The sequence below is a fragment of the Alosa sapidissima genome, chromosome 9, assembly GCF_018492685.1.
Source record: "Alosa sapidissima isolate fAloSap1 chromosome 9, fAloSap1.pri, whole genome shotgun sequence".
Lineage (NCBI taxonomy): Eukaryota > Metazoa > Chordata > Actinopteri > Clupeiformes > Clupeidae > Alosa > Alosa sapidissima.
This window is the reverse complement of record NC_055965.1, coordinates 31,598,676-31,612,860: the sequence shown is the minus strand read 5'-3', so window position 1 is coordinate 31,612,860 and position 14,185 is coordinate 31,598,676. Positions and strand designations below refer to the sequence as shown.

The 14,185-nt window shown below is 41.9% G+C and overlaps 1 protein-coding gene and 1 long non-coding RNA gene across 4 annotated transcripts; one reads left to right on the top strand and one right to left on the bottom strand.

The window, feature by feature from the left end:
* Positions 1-1,143: 1,143 nt before the first annotated feature.
* Positions 1,144-3,719, bottom strand: LOC121719084. 2 transcript variants are annotated; one of them, XR_006034146.1, is made up of 3 exons: positions 3,398-3,719; positions 1,495-1,573; positions 1,144-1,416 (listed from the first exon to the last, which is right to left on the bottom strand). It is a non-coding gene; the product is annotated as an uncharacterized LOC121719084 (long non-coding RNA). The 2 variants fall into 2 exon arrangements; XR_006034147.1 differs by lacking the exon at positions 3,398-3,719 and adding an exon at positions 2,093-2,199.
* Positions 2,412-13,797, top strand: LOC121718858 (piggyBac transposable element-derived protein 4-like). 2 transcript variants are annotated; one of them, XM_042104207.1, is made up of 5 exons: positions 2,412-2,699; positions 4,300-4,617; positions 11,268-11,492; positions 12,089-13,340; positions 13,434-13,797. In XM_042104207.1, the coding sequence occupies exons 1-5, from the start codon at positions 2,654-2,656 to the stop codon at positions 13,687-13,689; spliced, it is 2,097 nt and encodes a 698-aa protein (XP_041960141.1). In that variant the 5' UTR covers positions 2,412-2,653; the 3' UTR covers positions 13,690-13,797. The 2 variants fall into 2 exon arrangements, with proteins under 2 accessions (XP_041960141.1, XP_041960142.1); XM_042104208.1 differs by having other exon boundaries at positions 2,685-2,794.
* The last annotated feature ends 388 nt before the right edge of the window (positions 13,798-14,185 follow it).

The window sequence follows — 14,185 nt, the reverse complement described above, 5'->3', positions numbered from 1 at the left end:
CCTGGACACACGCACACCCATGACCATCACATCCATGTACCACCCCCAGGAGAGGTCGTCGCTGATGTGCACCCCCAGAAATGTTGTGCTGCTCACTCTCTCCACAGCATCTCCGTCGATGGACAGTGGTGGCAGTTGTTTGTGGCCTCTCTGAAAGTTGACAACAATCTCCTTGGTCTTGCTGACATTTAGCAGGAGGTTGTTGTCTTTGCACCATTTAGCCAGCAGGTCTACTTCTTCTCTGTAGTGAGCCTCATCGCCCTTAGTGATGAGGCCCACCAGTGTTGTGTCGTCCGCAAACTTCACCAGATGGTTGGAGCTGTGAGTGGTTGTACAGTCATGTGTTAGCAGTGTGAAGAGCAGGGGGCTGAGCACACACCCTTGAGGGGCCCCCGTGCTCAGGGTCAGAGTGCTTGAGGTGTTGTCCCCGACACGTACTGCTTGTGGTCTCTGCAACAGGAAGTCCAGCAGCCAGTTGCAGAGGGAGGTACTGAATCCTACCTTGTCCAGTTTGCTGATGAGTTGTTGTGGTATTATGGTATTGAATGCTGAACTGAATTCAAATCACTCGTTACAAAATATCAATATGGCGCCATCTACGAGGTTTTCCTTTCCTTTAAGATAACTTTTTCAGACTTATTTTGAGAAAAAAAAAACCTATCTTATATTCAGCCAATACGGTTATTATATTGGGGCAGGTGGCAGTTGAACCAATCAAATGAAAAAAAAAAATAGGGCTGTCAATCGAGGAGGAGCCTCGATGAACCTTTTCTCGCCATTTCCACTGTGGAGGAACCTTTTCAGCTCAGAGATGTTCCTTGGGGAACTTCTCAGCAAGGTTCTTTAAGGAACCCCTTAATAGGTTTAGGGTTCCTTTTAATTAGTAGGCTATTATTATTATCAGAATAGTATTATTAGGTTATTAATATTGTTATTATTATATCAACATTTATTCATGTTAATATTCATGCTATTGATCATACAAAATAGAACATTAGAGATTTACAAGATAATTACAAGATTTTATTTTATAATTGTTACATAAACAAGTTGAACAAAAATAGAAATAAACAGAAATACACACATATGTTATTTAATGCCTTTAGGGCAGAATTTACATAAATATTTGCTTAAGCAGTTCCTTAAGAAAATAAATAGTTGGCCATTTTGATGACCGCTGGGGAGATCTTGCCCTCTGGGGTGTTTGACATTAAGTACTTCAACAAAACTAAGAGTGTTCTTCACTTTTTTGTGGCATTCAATGTTAAAAACAAAATAAATTGACGTTGCCAATGCCTGGGTGACGTCATCAACATTTTGAGTAAGGATGTCTGTATAGTCAAGCTTTATACCGAAACTGGCATCCAAGAAGGGGTTTCCTGTGATCACCAGGACTGGTGTTGGTACCTCTGGATCCTGGCAAGCAAAACATTTTTTTTAAAAAGTGCTGAGAAGTATCCAGGCAGCATATTGACTAACTGACAATAAACCTACCTTTTCGTTGATCATAAAGTGCGTTGGGGTCCTCTGATCAGATGTGGGAGGAGCAATGTTGCAAGGATCACTTGCGGACCTTTTGTTAAAGGTAAATAGAAATGTGAAAGATGATTAAAAAATAAATAAAAAAGATGCACATAAAAATGACACACCAAATCACACCGTCATGATGGTCCGATCAATATCGACATCAAGCTGATTTTGAGATTCTGAAGCTTACAGGTGGGTTTTGGGTGGGTTTCTCATTTAAGTACATTACCATGGCAATGGATGTCCTTCTCTATGACATAATTTCCTGTCACATGATCCTCTGACATAATACATACCAAATTGCTCCTTAAATGGTGGTTACACCACTTGACATTTCAAGTGGTTGACGTGATAGACAGGATTCCCCATATTAATTAAAACATTCAGAACAATGGGGTTTCATTACTTGTATTAAATATAGAAAAGTTCTTGTTGAAGATCATGCCAAATTATTTTAGAACGGATTTTGGAGAGAATTTCACTTTTTTTTCAGCAAGTGTAATTATTTGGTTCAAGTTGTGGTGGTTAGGGGGCGATGTGGCGCAACAGGCTACAATGCCCGTACCATGAACGGGTCCAAGTGCCCACGGGAATCCAGGTTCGACTCCGACCTGCAGTCATGTCCCGATCCCACCCCATCTCTCTCTCCCACTCACTTCCTGTCTATCTTCACTGTCCTGTTGGAATAAAGGCAAAAAGCCCCAAAAAATATACTTAAAAAAAAAAAAAAAGTTGTTGTGGTTACACCGTGTTGACAATTTTACCCAAATTCAGTTAATACTCTTTCAAAATTAAATAAATGCAAAATTTTAAGATCAGGGTTTGATAAGAATGATGTTTGAAAATAATTTGTCGAATTATTTTTAAATGTTAACTATTTTAAATGTATCTAACCCATATGTAGCCTACACAAACAAATGAGCGTCACGTCATTGACCCAGTAACAGAACCTAATAGCCTACAAGCAGGTTCTTTGATTTGATGTTAGTAATTACCTTTTAAATGTATAATGCAGAAATCTCATTTGAAAACGTGTATGTGTTGCCATATGTAAAGTACACTTTGTAAAGAAATAATGTTTAATACATTGAATTAAATTCCGACTCTTATTTTGACAATATTCTGAATGACGGCCATATTGGAATTTTCATACAGTCCCAGGATCCACGCAGGTATGGGAGTCTCGTCAACATGTTGACAAAATACTTGTTTCTTGTCTTATCAAATCTAAACAAAGGGCCAGTGAGGAGCAGCGAATTTGACTGAGGTAACTCTCTGTTACGTTAGGTTTGACATAACAACAGAAACACTATAACACTATCGACTTCTTGATTGCACACTGTAGCCCAAGTTAACGTTAGGGTTAAAACTACTCGAAGGCTATTGAGAGTGAGGAGTCACGTGCCGATTTTGGTTGATTTGAACCCTAGTCAAGTTTGTCAAGTTAAAAAAGACTCTACTCTTGCTCCAATCCGGATGCATGTGGTCCGTGTAACTACCTTGTTCAGCACGCAGACCTTACTAGGGGTAGGCTATTTCATACCGCCGTCTCGCTATCTGGAGAAATCATCTTTGGCCACCGCTATTTAGGCTAGGCCTACCAATTTCCGGCTCCCATTGATTTCCATTCAACACATGTAAACAAAACGTCAATTATGTGCTTAAACCAACGCCACTGACTTATACCAACCAACAACCATTTCACGTTGATAATAAACTACATTTTGGTACAGCATATAGAGGAAGGAATAACAGAATTTGGCTGAAGCAGTAAGGAGACATTTTATGTGTCAGCCACTAAGACTGTGCCCATTGCCTAAATGTGTGCTCGTTTAATATCGAATGTCAGTAATTACATTCCAAAACGTACCTTAATGATACTCCACAATTGATAAAGGAACGAAAGGAATGAATTTTGAAAGGCAACTGCGACTATTGTACATCTGCCCCATTTCTGATACCGTGGGGGAAGAAAATTAAACCGTGGGGGGCCGCCACTACCAAATCAACATAGAGGAAACACTGGATTACACGAATAATTGACAAGGAAGTACTGTAAGATTATTCAACGGTCGCATATTTCAGGCCACTAGATGGAGGCATTTCATTGCATTTCGGGCCTTTTTTGCCTCCAAAGTGAAATAGCGCCATGAAATATTTAATTTAACAGGAAATTGCAGTAGAACTCTTGTTTTTTCTTACTAATTTTTCGTGTAATTCCTCTGATGTATTGTGTTTTTCTTTTAAAACTTCGTTCCTTTATAAATTGTGATGTAATATGAAGGTATGTTTTTGAATGTAATAACTCTGACAAGTAAGGGATAACAGCCACGTGACCAGAGAATGTCTAATAAGGGGAGAACTTCCACTCTTGGAAAACTTCCGGTTTCTGAGCTGGTTGGTTCTAATGGAAATGGAGGTCTATGGAGCTGTAGGCCTACCCCTCAAAATCCACTTTTCTCGGGATATAACACATACTGATGACTTAAGAACTCTGCAACTAGAGGGACTAGAGGAAACATTTTAAAAACGGTCTCCACTTATAAATATCACACTTGCTAACCTGGAAATGAGGTCCTATGTCCTAAATCCTGAACCACCCCTTTGCTTTACTTTGTCATGTTGAGTCGGGTGCGTGAAATCAGACCCCAAAATAACTGTAACAACCCCAACAAGGGTCATGTAAAGTAGCCTACTCTTTTTCTGAATGCTTTATATAATTTTCTAGAACATGAGAAAATCATTTTAAAAACATTCTGTTGTTTTGTGCAGCTCTGATTACAGGCTGTTTCGGATCTTGGCATCTTTGGTCCGTTAGGAACATGGATCTCGCACCACCGTTGAGCTCTGGCTGTAACGTGACGGAAGCACTCTGGGGCGATCTGGGACTGCTGGTGAAAGAAGAAGACATGAAAGAGGAGGAATATGGTCATATGGTTGCATGTCCAGATGTAGAAGAAGAAAAGCCCTTTGCAGAGCTTCACTGTAAAACTGAAACAGACGTCACAGACTCTAACTATGAATCACTACAGACAACAGTGAAGATTGAAGTGAAGATAGAAGAGGATGAGCACGATTATCTGCTGAAAAGTAAGTCTTTTCAGATCCCCCTTTCAAACACAAATCCATAATCAAGTAAAAACTTTATGAGACTTAACAATAAAGAATAAGGTGTACTCTCAGTGTTCCCCATACATTGACTAATCTGTGGCGGGGCACCACGGAATCACAACTAACCGCAAAACAATACTGTTCTATGTACTATTTAAATGAGATAAAATCCTTTCATTGAGCTGCGCTTTTTACGCACACAGCCTTTCCTTGCCTCGCCCCGCTCTTTCGTAACGAACCCGCCACCCCTCCTCTGCATGCACATTTAATAAAACAATTGTTGAAGGATTGTTGTTGGCACGTACAGTGTAGAAGCATAGAAGACGACGGGCTAAATTGCTATTAAATTGTGACCATGCTGCGCAAAATGTTTCAAAACTGCTGCATTCAAGTTAACTCTGCTAAGGTCTTATCACAACATAGTAAATTGGGAAGACTAAACTAAGTTAAGTTATGCAATCAAGCCATATCTCTAAGCTAAGGTTAGAATCTTTACTGTCTATGGTTAGAATACTGTTTGGATGTCGAGCTTAGCAGCATGCTTTTACAGCTGCTTGTCAATTACGACTAGGTTACTCGTGCAGGGCACTGCATGTTTGCAAAATCCTGATCTAAATGAAAAAGTGTTTTCCAAGACTCCAAAGTGCTTATCCCAAGGAGAAGAATTACACACCTTTATTTTAACTAACTACATCCAAAACATTGCATCCACACATATCAGCAGCCTTTTAAAAACTTCACAGATTCCTCCCTCACGAAAGTCTTAAAGTAACAGGCACTCAATTAGACCTACACACTACCAAGACAATCTTAAAGTGACAATAACTCAATTTAAACCTATAATGTAACCCATTCCATTATGGACAACATCAGTGGTTAGCGCTTCGGACTTGTAACCGGAGGGTTGCCAGTTCGAACCCCGACCAGTAGGCACGGCTGAAGTGCCCTTGAGCAAGGCACCTAACCCCTCACTGCTCCTTGAGCGCCGCTGTTGTTGCAGGCAGCTCACTGTGCTGGGATTAGTGTGTGCTTCACCTCACTGTGTGTTCACTGTGTGCTAAGTGTGTTTCACTAATTCACGGATTGGGATAAATGCAGAGACCAAATTTCCGTCACGGGATCATAAGAGTATATACTTATACTTAGTTGAGATCAGTTGCATTGTTTTTTGACTGATGGCATTTCAAACTTACACTTATTCCATATCAGCGTTGTGTTTTGCAACATAAACAGCAAGACACGTGAAGGTAAATAAATGTGTATTCACCATATTGAGTAGGCTATGGCTTTGATTACATCAACATGTTTGTTGGAATGCATAGAAAGGTAGCCTATTTGTTGTTGTAGGTTAACTCCTGCGGCATGTTTATCCATTCTGTAGATAAACTATCAAACAGCATAACAGCATTCTGTGGATAAACTATCAAACAGCATAACAGCATTCTGCAGCATAACAGCATTCTGTAGATAAACTATCAAACAGCATAACAGCATTCTGCAGCAATGGTGGGTGGGTATAAATTGGGTACAAATTTTAACCCAAATTATTAATTGCACAAAACGATTGTTTTTTTTTTTGTTAAAAAAAAAATAGATTAGATTCCCCATGCAAACTTTGAATGAACAAACTGAACAAAAATGTTGGTAGTGTTGCATAGGCCTACACAATATTGATCATTTAAAAGTACAAATCTCATAGGCCTATTATTTAGGAGGACTACCCTCGCAAAAAAGGGGTGACTGTATGTTTGTTTCAAATGAGTAGCCCTCCATATGATTTCGGGTCTTCAGGTAGCCCTCATTCCCAAAAAGGTTGGAGACCCCTGGTCTACAGGGTTCCCACAGTTCAAGGAATTTCTGGAATATCATGGAATTTTGGAAAGTCTATTCTAGACATGGAAAGTCAGGGAATTTTTATAATTTTGGGGCAAAGTCATGGAATATCAGGGATTAATACAAATATATTTCCACGCCAAATTGGTGTATATATGGTTATTAGCTTTACTGCTTGCTTGAGTTGCCCAACTTTGTTTATTTTATGCCCATTCATTCATCTCCCGCTCTAAAAAAAAGTAAAAGATTCTTGAACGCTACGCGCCTGCTCAGAAATCATTGGTTGGTATATTGCACCATTCATTATATAGTAAGTCATGGCAGCCGTAATTCATGGATTGGGATAAATGCAGAGACCAAATTTCCCTCACGGGATCAAAAGAGTATATATACTTCTACTATACTTCAGGTTTTTTTTGTCAGGAAAAAGTCATGGAATTTTACATGTGATTTAGAGTGGGAACCCTGAGCTATCTGTACTGTATCTGTATCTGTACTTTGACAGGAGTAATTAATTAATTACTTTATTAACTCATTGGCTCCCAATGACGTCTATAGACGTCAATTTAAATACAACTGTTGACTGCCAATGACGTCTATAGACGTCAATTACGTTTTTCAACGGGGCGGGCTAAGGAACAATCTGGAGGAGCTTGTCACTAAAAATCAGGCTTGTAAACAGAGAACGTACTAGTGAACTGACCCGCTAGGTGGCAGCAGTGCCACTCTGGATGGGAGATGAGTAAAGACCATAGACAGGAGAAGACGGAAGCTGCTGAAGCCCTATAGCGAGTCCCTTTACACACTCCTGTACAGTAGGTGGCGGTATACACACAGCCTGCTGTAATCTGTAATTGGGGCAGCCGTGGCCTACTTGTTAGCGCTTCGGACTTGTAACCGGACGGTTGCCGGTTCGAACTCCGACCAGTAGGAACGGCTGAAGTGCCCCTGAGCAAGGCACCTAACCCCTTACTGCGCCAGGATTAGTGTTTGCTTCACCTCACTGTGTGCTGAGTGTGTTTCACTAATGTATACACGATCAGCTGCAACGTACACCGGTTGCGCCGGTCTTTATTCTGGGTGATTTTAATCACTGTAAATTGGAACCACTATTACCGGGCTATGAACAATATGTGAAATGTGCTACACGCGATAAGAGCATACTAGATAAATGCTATGGTAATGTGAAAAATGCCTACACTGCCACTCTGAAGCCTCCCATAGCCAACTCGGACCACAATACTGTTCATTTACTGTCTTCTTACAAAACTGTTTTAAAAAGCTCCAAACCAAAGACAAAACGAGTGTCTGTGTGGTCTAACGACAGTATTGAGACTCTAAAAGTCTGTTTTCTCAGTATAGACTGGAGCATATTTCACAGCCAGGACCTTGACTCTGCAACAGAGGCAATAACAGATTATATTAATTTCTGTACCGAAAATGTTGTCACCAAAAAGGATGTTGTCATATACCCGAATAACAAACCTTACATTAATTAAAGACTGTATCAACAGAAAGAAAATTGCTTTTAAAACTCATGATAAGGCATGCACTTAGACTAGCACAGAAAGAACTTAACCAGTAACTGCATGTAGCTAGGAGTAAACAGAAAGAACTTTTAGAACTCAATTTTAATACTTCAGACACTAAGAGAGTCTGGGATTCTATGAAGGCTATTACAAACATGAACCCTTCTAAAAAGCACTTTATATCACTTGATGACTCCAAAGTGGCCAATGATTTATATCATTTTTATTTAAGATTTGAGATGTGTAACAAGGAGCTGGACTCCCTACCTCCCATTGATAGCGTGACACATAGATTGTGGATTGATCCACAACACTATGGATCAAACGCCTATTTCCTCCATCATGCATCTTGTTTTAAAACACCTTGAAGACAAGTCATCCTATGCCCGATTACTTTTTATTGATTTCAGTTCCGCTTTCAATACTCTCCAGCCCTACCTATTAATCCAGAAATTGAAAGCGTTGGACGTTAATCCATCACTTATACGGTGGTTTCATTCTTTCCTGACTAGCAGGACACAGCAGGTCAGGGTAAACTCCAGTCTATCCCAAATTAAAGTTATTAGTACTGGGGCACCACAAGGATGTGTGAGTTCACCAGTCCTTTTTACTCTGTACACTAATGAGTGTTCATCTAAGCACCCGGGGAACTATTATCTTTAAATACTCAGACGACTCAACAACCTGGACATCTATCATTCAGAAGTAAGGCAGTTTGTTGATTGGTGTGATTCCAACCACCTTATTTTAAATGTTAAAAAGACTGAGGAAATCATTTTTGACCCAAAGTCAGTCGGCAATCACAACCCAGTAACTATACACCAGCAACCAATCAAACAGGTACAATCATACAAATATCTTGGTGTTTATATAGATAGCTCCCTAACATGGAACACTCACGTTGACTTGTTATGTTCCCGCCTGCATCAAAGAGTCCACTTCCTGCGGCGGTTGCGTTTGTATGGAGTTGACCAAAAAATTATGATATTGTTCTATCAGGCAGTTTTGGAAAGTATTATTAGATATGGCATAACCACTTGGTTTGGGAACCTTTCTGTTGCATTAAAATCAAAGCTAAACTATCTAGTCCACACAGCCATGAAAGTCATTGGTCTGAAACAGTATAACAACCCTCAGTTTATTTTCGATCAATGTGTGTTAAAGCAAGCAGACAGAATTCTTTCTGATCCCTCTCATGTCCTGCATGCACAATATGAGGTGCTGCCATCAGGCAGGCGTTTCAGAGTCCCCCACTGTAGACTGAATAGATTCAGAAACTCCTTTATCCCCATATCAATAACACTCCTAACAAACACCGCAAATAAGCGCCATCAGGTTCAGCAAGAGTTTTTTTTTTTTTTTTTAAATCTATTTATTCAATCACTTATTTAAATATAGCTGCAAGCAGCAATGAGGGGGCCAAGCAGATAGGCCGGAGTAACCATGGCAACGAAATGCTGTTAGCTCAATGCTGCAATCAGACGTATGGCCATAAGCTGTCAAAGCAAGTTTCACGTCTAGCACGTCAAAAGTTACAAGGCAAAATGCATTTTTGCTAATTGCAGTGACCCTAGAGGTCAAAGGTCACAAAATTTCTTCGGCATTCACCTGATGGAGTCATGAGTCCATGTACTAAGTTTGGTTTTGATACATGCAACGATTGCTGAGATATGAGCTCACTTCCTGTTTGGCGGCCACAAATTTCGATTGGATGTGACGGGCGAACACTTCTATCAATTGTTACAGAAATAAATGAAGTGACAAGGCATGGTCTGAAGATGGTCTGGGCCAATTTTGGTGAAGATCAGATGAAATTTGTGATCTGTGCGAAATTGTTGGTGTTTTTGATCAAATCAAATATGGCGGCCGAATAAATATATTGATGTGACAAGTTGCCCTCAGTTGACCTAAGGACCTTTCACAGTATTACCAGACACCACTAGTACAATTTAATTCTAAGCACAGCAGCAGCTACAGGCCAAAAGGCATGTTTGTAAATTACAGCGCCCCCTAGAGGTCAAAGGTCACCAAATTTCTTGAGGGTCCTCCTGATGAGGTCATGAGTCAATGTACCAAGTTTGGTTTTGATACATGCAAGGGTTGCTGAGATATGAGCTCACTTCCTGTTTGGTGGCTTCGCCGCAAATTTTGATTGGCTGTTACGGGCGAACGGTAATACTTCCTAAGACGAAAAGTGATAACTTTTGTGAGGCTTGGTCTGAAGATGATCTGTGTAAAATTTGGTGGGAATCAGAGAAAGTATGTGACCCCTGATACATTTTAAGTGTTTTTGATGAAATCCAAAATGGAGGAAAATCCATCATGGCGGAAAATGACGTCATAGGGTGCGTTGAACTCGGCTTGGTCCAAGGATTCCAACGATACTTCATTTTCGGCCATACGGGTCAAAAGTTACGTGTGTGAACGCACGTCCAATTTTGGCCTGTTGGTGGCGCTAGAGTGCTTGAGGTGCCATCATGAAACTTGGTGACATTAATCATGGGACTGTCCCAAATTTCACAACTTTTCACCAGACGGTTCTATGGGCTGCCATTGACTTCCATTGGCGGAAGCGTAATAAGAAAAGGTAGAAACACAATGGGTGCCTTCGCTGCTTCGCTGCTTGGCCCCCAATTTCCCTAAGGGGATAATAAAGTATATATCTATCTAGTATCAATCTATCTATTCACGGGTTGGGATAAATGCCGAGACCAAATTTCCCTCACAGGATCAAAAGAGTATATATACTTATACTTAATCTGCCAATAATTCAAGCTATGTGGTGCGGTGAGACATAGGCCTAAGAAAAAGTTCATGAACTGTAGGCCGCTAACACTAGAGCAGAGTATGGCTCTGTTCGAAACGGAAGACTGTTGCCTGCTGCCCCCCTCCCTAGATAGAGTGCTGTCTCACTAGACATGACTTTTGGATTTAATGCATCTTTTAAAAAATCCATCTTTGTTTACTCTTCACAGCTGTTTCAGACGTTGCCGCAAAGGATTATGGGTAGTAGCAGGGAGCATGAAGGGAGCATCTATGCTGCCTTCAAAAACGACTGTTGTTCAGGAAATCTAAGATATCTTAGAAGGCAGCAAAAATTGTTCTTGGTTTTGAACCTCACTTGCTGCCTCGCTCCCCAGCTGGATAGATAGATAGATAGATAGATAGATAGATAGATAGATACTTTATTGATCCCCAAGGGGAAATTCAAGAATTAAATTCAATTTAAATATCTTAAAAGGCAACAATTTGTCCCATTTCGTACAGAGCCTATGTGTCGCCGTCACAGTAGTGTTGCAAACGGCCGAGACCTGGGAGAGGCGCCCGGGCCAAGCGGAGCAAGTAGCACGCGGTGCTCCGCAGACAGCTCCGACTCCGATAACGAATTCAGCGAACCTGACCCGGATTCTTCAGATGAGTGGTTGCCGTCTGGATCAGCTGAGTACAGCAGAGCCTCATCCCCATACGTGGCTCCAGAAACACACGAGGGAGGTAAGAGCTAACTTTTCCCCTTCTCTCCTCCTTCAGTCCATGTCACATTAACGCTGCAGTAGGCAAGATTTTTTTGATCATATTCACTGAACCGCTGTTGTAGCAGGCAGCTCACTGCGCCGGGATTAGTGTGTGCTTCACCTCACTCTGTGTTCACTGTGTGCTGAGTGTGTTTCACTAATTCACAGATTGGGATAAATGCAGAGACTAAATTTCCTTCATGGGATCAAAAGAGTATATAAAACCAACACTATGCTCTGACAGAGCAACATAAATCAGCCGGTTTTAGAAAAAAACCTCCACTTCTACCTCCACCTAGAGCCTGTTATTTGTTTTGTAAAAATCCACAGCTCCCGGTTCTTCTGGTCCAATCAGAGCAGGGCTGTGTGAGATCTGACTGTCAATCACAGTCTGGTGCAGTCTGGTGCGCTCTGACGAGCAAAAAAATCGATGAGAGGGTGCTCAGTGGTATTGGGGGAGGGGCATGAGTGTAAACATTCGACATTTTGGCTGAGTCCCCTCAATCTGTCAGACTTGCCAACTGCAGCTTTAATGCCACTCCCACTGTTAGCTTTATATATTTCTATAATTTGCAGGTCGTGCATCAAGCGGGGATGACTGGCATCAAGCCGGCTGGCAACCAAACAATTTCCCCTTCACCGCCACCCCTGGACCCCGCAAGGCTGCTGCGGAGCTGGATAGCGACCTGCCAGCTGACTTCCTGGAGCTCTTCCTGACTGACGAGCTGCTCAGGCACATTGTGGATCAGACCAACCTGTATGCAAGTCAGTATTTTGAAGCACGACGCCCTGGCAATCTCCCGTATAGCCGAGTTAACGCATGGAAACCAGTGTCAGTCCCAGAACTGAAAACTTTCTTTGGACTCAGTTTTCTCACCGGTTATATCAAAAAGCCAAGCCTTGAACTGTACTGGAGTGTGGATGAGGTAGATGCCACACCCCATTTCAGCAAGACCATGTCAAGGAACAGATTTCAGATTATATGGAGTTTCCTTCATTACAACAATAACGCATTACAGGATGAGACTGACAAAATGTACAAAGTCCGCCCAGTGTTAGATTACATTGTGGAAAAGTTCAAGGAGATGTATCAATCAGGGCAAAACATTTGCATTGATGAGGGTATGATGCAGTGGCGGGGGCGCCTATCTTTCAAGGTGTACAACCCTCAAAAGGTGAAATATGGAATCAAGTCCTACATACTGTGTGACTCTGCCACAGGGTACTGCTTCAATATGCGTCCTTACATCGGGGAAGATAGCACTGTGTCAGAGATCGTGTTCTCTCTCCTTGATCGTCTCCCAGGTCATGGTTATACATTGTTTATGGATCATTTCTACAATTCTGTAGCACTGTGTGAACGTTTGCTGGGAGCGCAAACCAACGTCTGTGGAACACTGAGGAAAGACAGAGGGGAGCCTCAGCTCATCGGCGAGCTGACAAAGACTGACTTGCGGATGAGGGAAAAAGTTGTGCGGCACAACGAGAGGGTGATGGTGGTGGCGTGGCAGGATAAACGGTTGGTGAAGATGGTGACTACGTGCCACCAAGACAGGATGCAGAAGGTCAACGTGTGGCAGAGGGGACGCAAAGTTTCTCAGTACAAACCAGAGTGTATCGTTGCGTATAACTCCTCCATGAACGGGGTGGACAAGCTGGACCAAAATATCGCATACTATCCCTTCGTCCGACGGTCGCTGAACTGGGCCAATAAGTTCGTAGCCTATCTCTTCCAACTGTGCATGTTTAACGCCTACGTCCTCTACCAAGCCAGAAACCCAGGGGAGTGTAAAACCCTTTTGGAGTTCATTCGGAGGGTCGTGAAGTCTTGGACAGTGAAGAGACACGTGGTGGCGCATGAGGAGGAGGAGGAGGAGGAGGAGGAAGGGGCGGGTGTGGGGGTTGAGAGGTGTGGGGACTTGGAGGAAGGACGACGTACTCCGAGAGCGCCGTACAACACTGACCCGGACAGCAGGCTAGACGGAGAGCTAAGCAGACACAAACTCGAGCGCCTGATGCCCACCAGCAAGAAGGGGAGGCCGTCGAGGAGGTGCAGGGTCTGTGCACGCAAGGGCCGCCGCAGCGAGACCAAGATGTGCTGCAAGTCCTGTGGTGTCCCCTTGCACGCAGGAGAGTGTTTCACAGCTTACCACACTAAGCTGAACTATTCTGTGTAGTGGTGGTAACACACACACACACACACATATACATACACACACACACACATATACACACACACCACACATATACACACACATACACACACACACACACACACAAATATACACAGGATATATTGGTTATATATTTGTAAATAAATTATTATTTTGCTATCAAAAGACCTTTCTCAATGTTGTTTTTGTTGTTTTTATGGAAGGAAACCACTTTTCAGATGTTGGAGTTGTCACTAAAGCAAAAAAAGTTTATTTTCACAAAAAGCTTATTTTCTCATTTTTTTTTGGTGAAAAACAGGTGTTTTTGGTGAAACCAAGCTATGTTCTACTGCCAATTACTAAAGAATGGAAAACGGTGATGAAAGAAGAGTCTACTCTTTCTTTTGGTAGTTTTGGTGCTTACATAGACAAAGAACTCACTGTTCTGTGGGTCTTGAAAAATCAGTCAAAATGCTGTAAAACGCTTGGTAGCATGGGGCTCTCTGCACTGAAAATGGCT

Excerpts from the sequence above, each read along its gene's own strand:
- LOC121718858 (XM_042104207.1), top strand. The coding sequence starts at position 2,654 with ATGACGGCCATATTGGAATTTTCATACAGTCCCAGGATCCACGCAG. Across the intron at positions 4,618-11,267 it reads GCACGATTATCTGCTGAAAA|AGCCTATGTGTCGCCGTCAC; the intron begins GTAAGTCTTTTC and ends CATTTCGTACAG. Across the intron at positions 13,341-13,433 it reads ATTCGGAGGGTCGTGAAGTC|GGAGGAAGGACGACGTACTC; the intron begins TTGGACAGTGAA and ends GTGTGGGGACTT.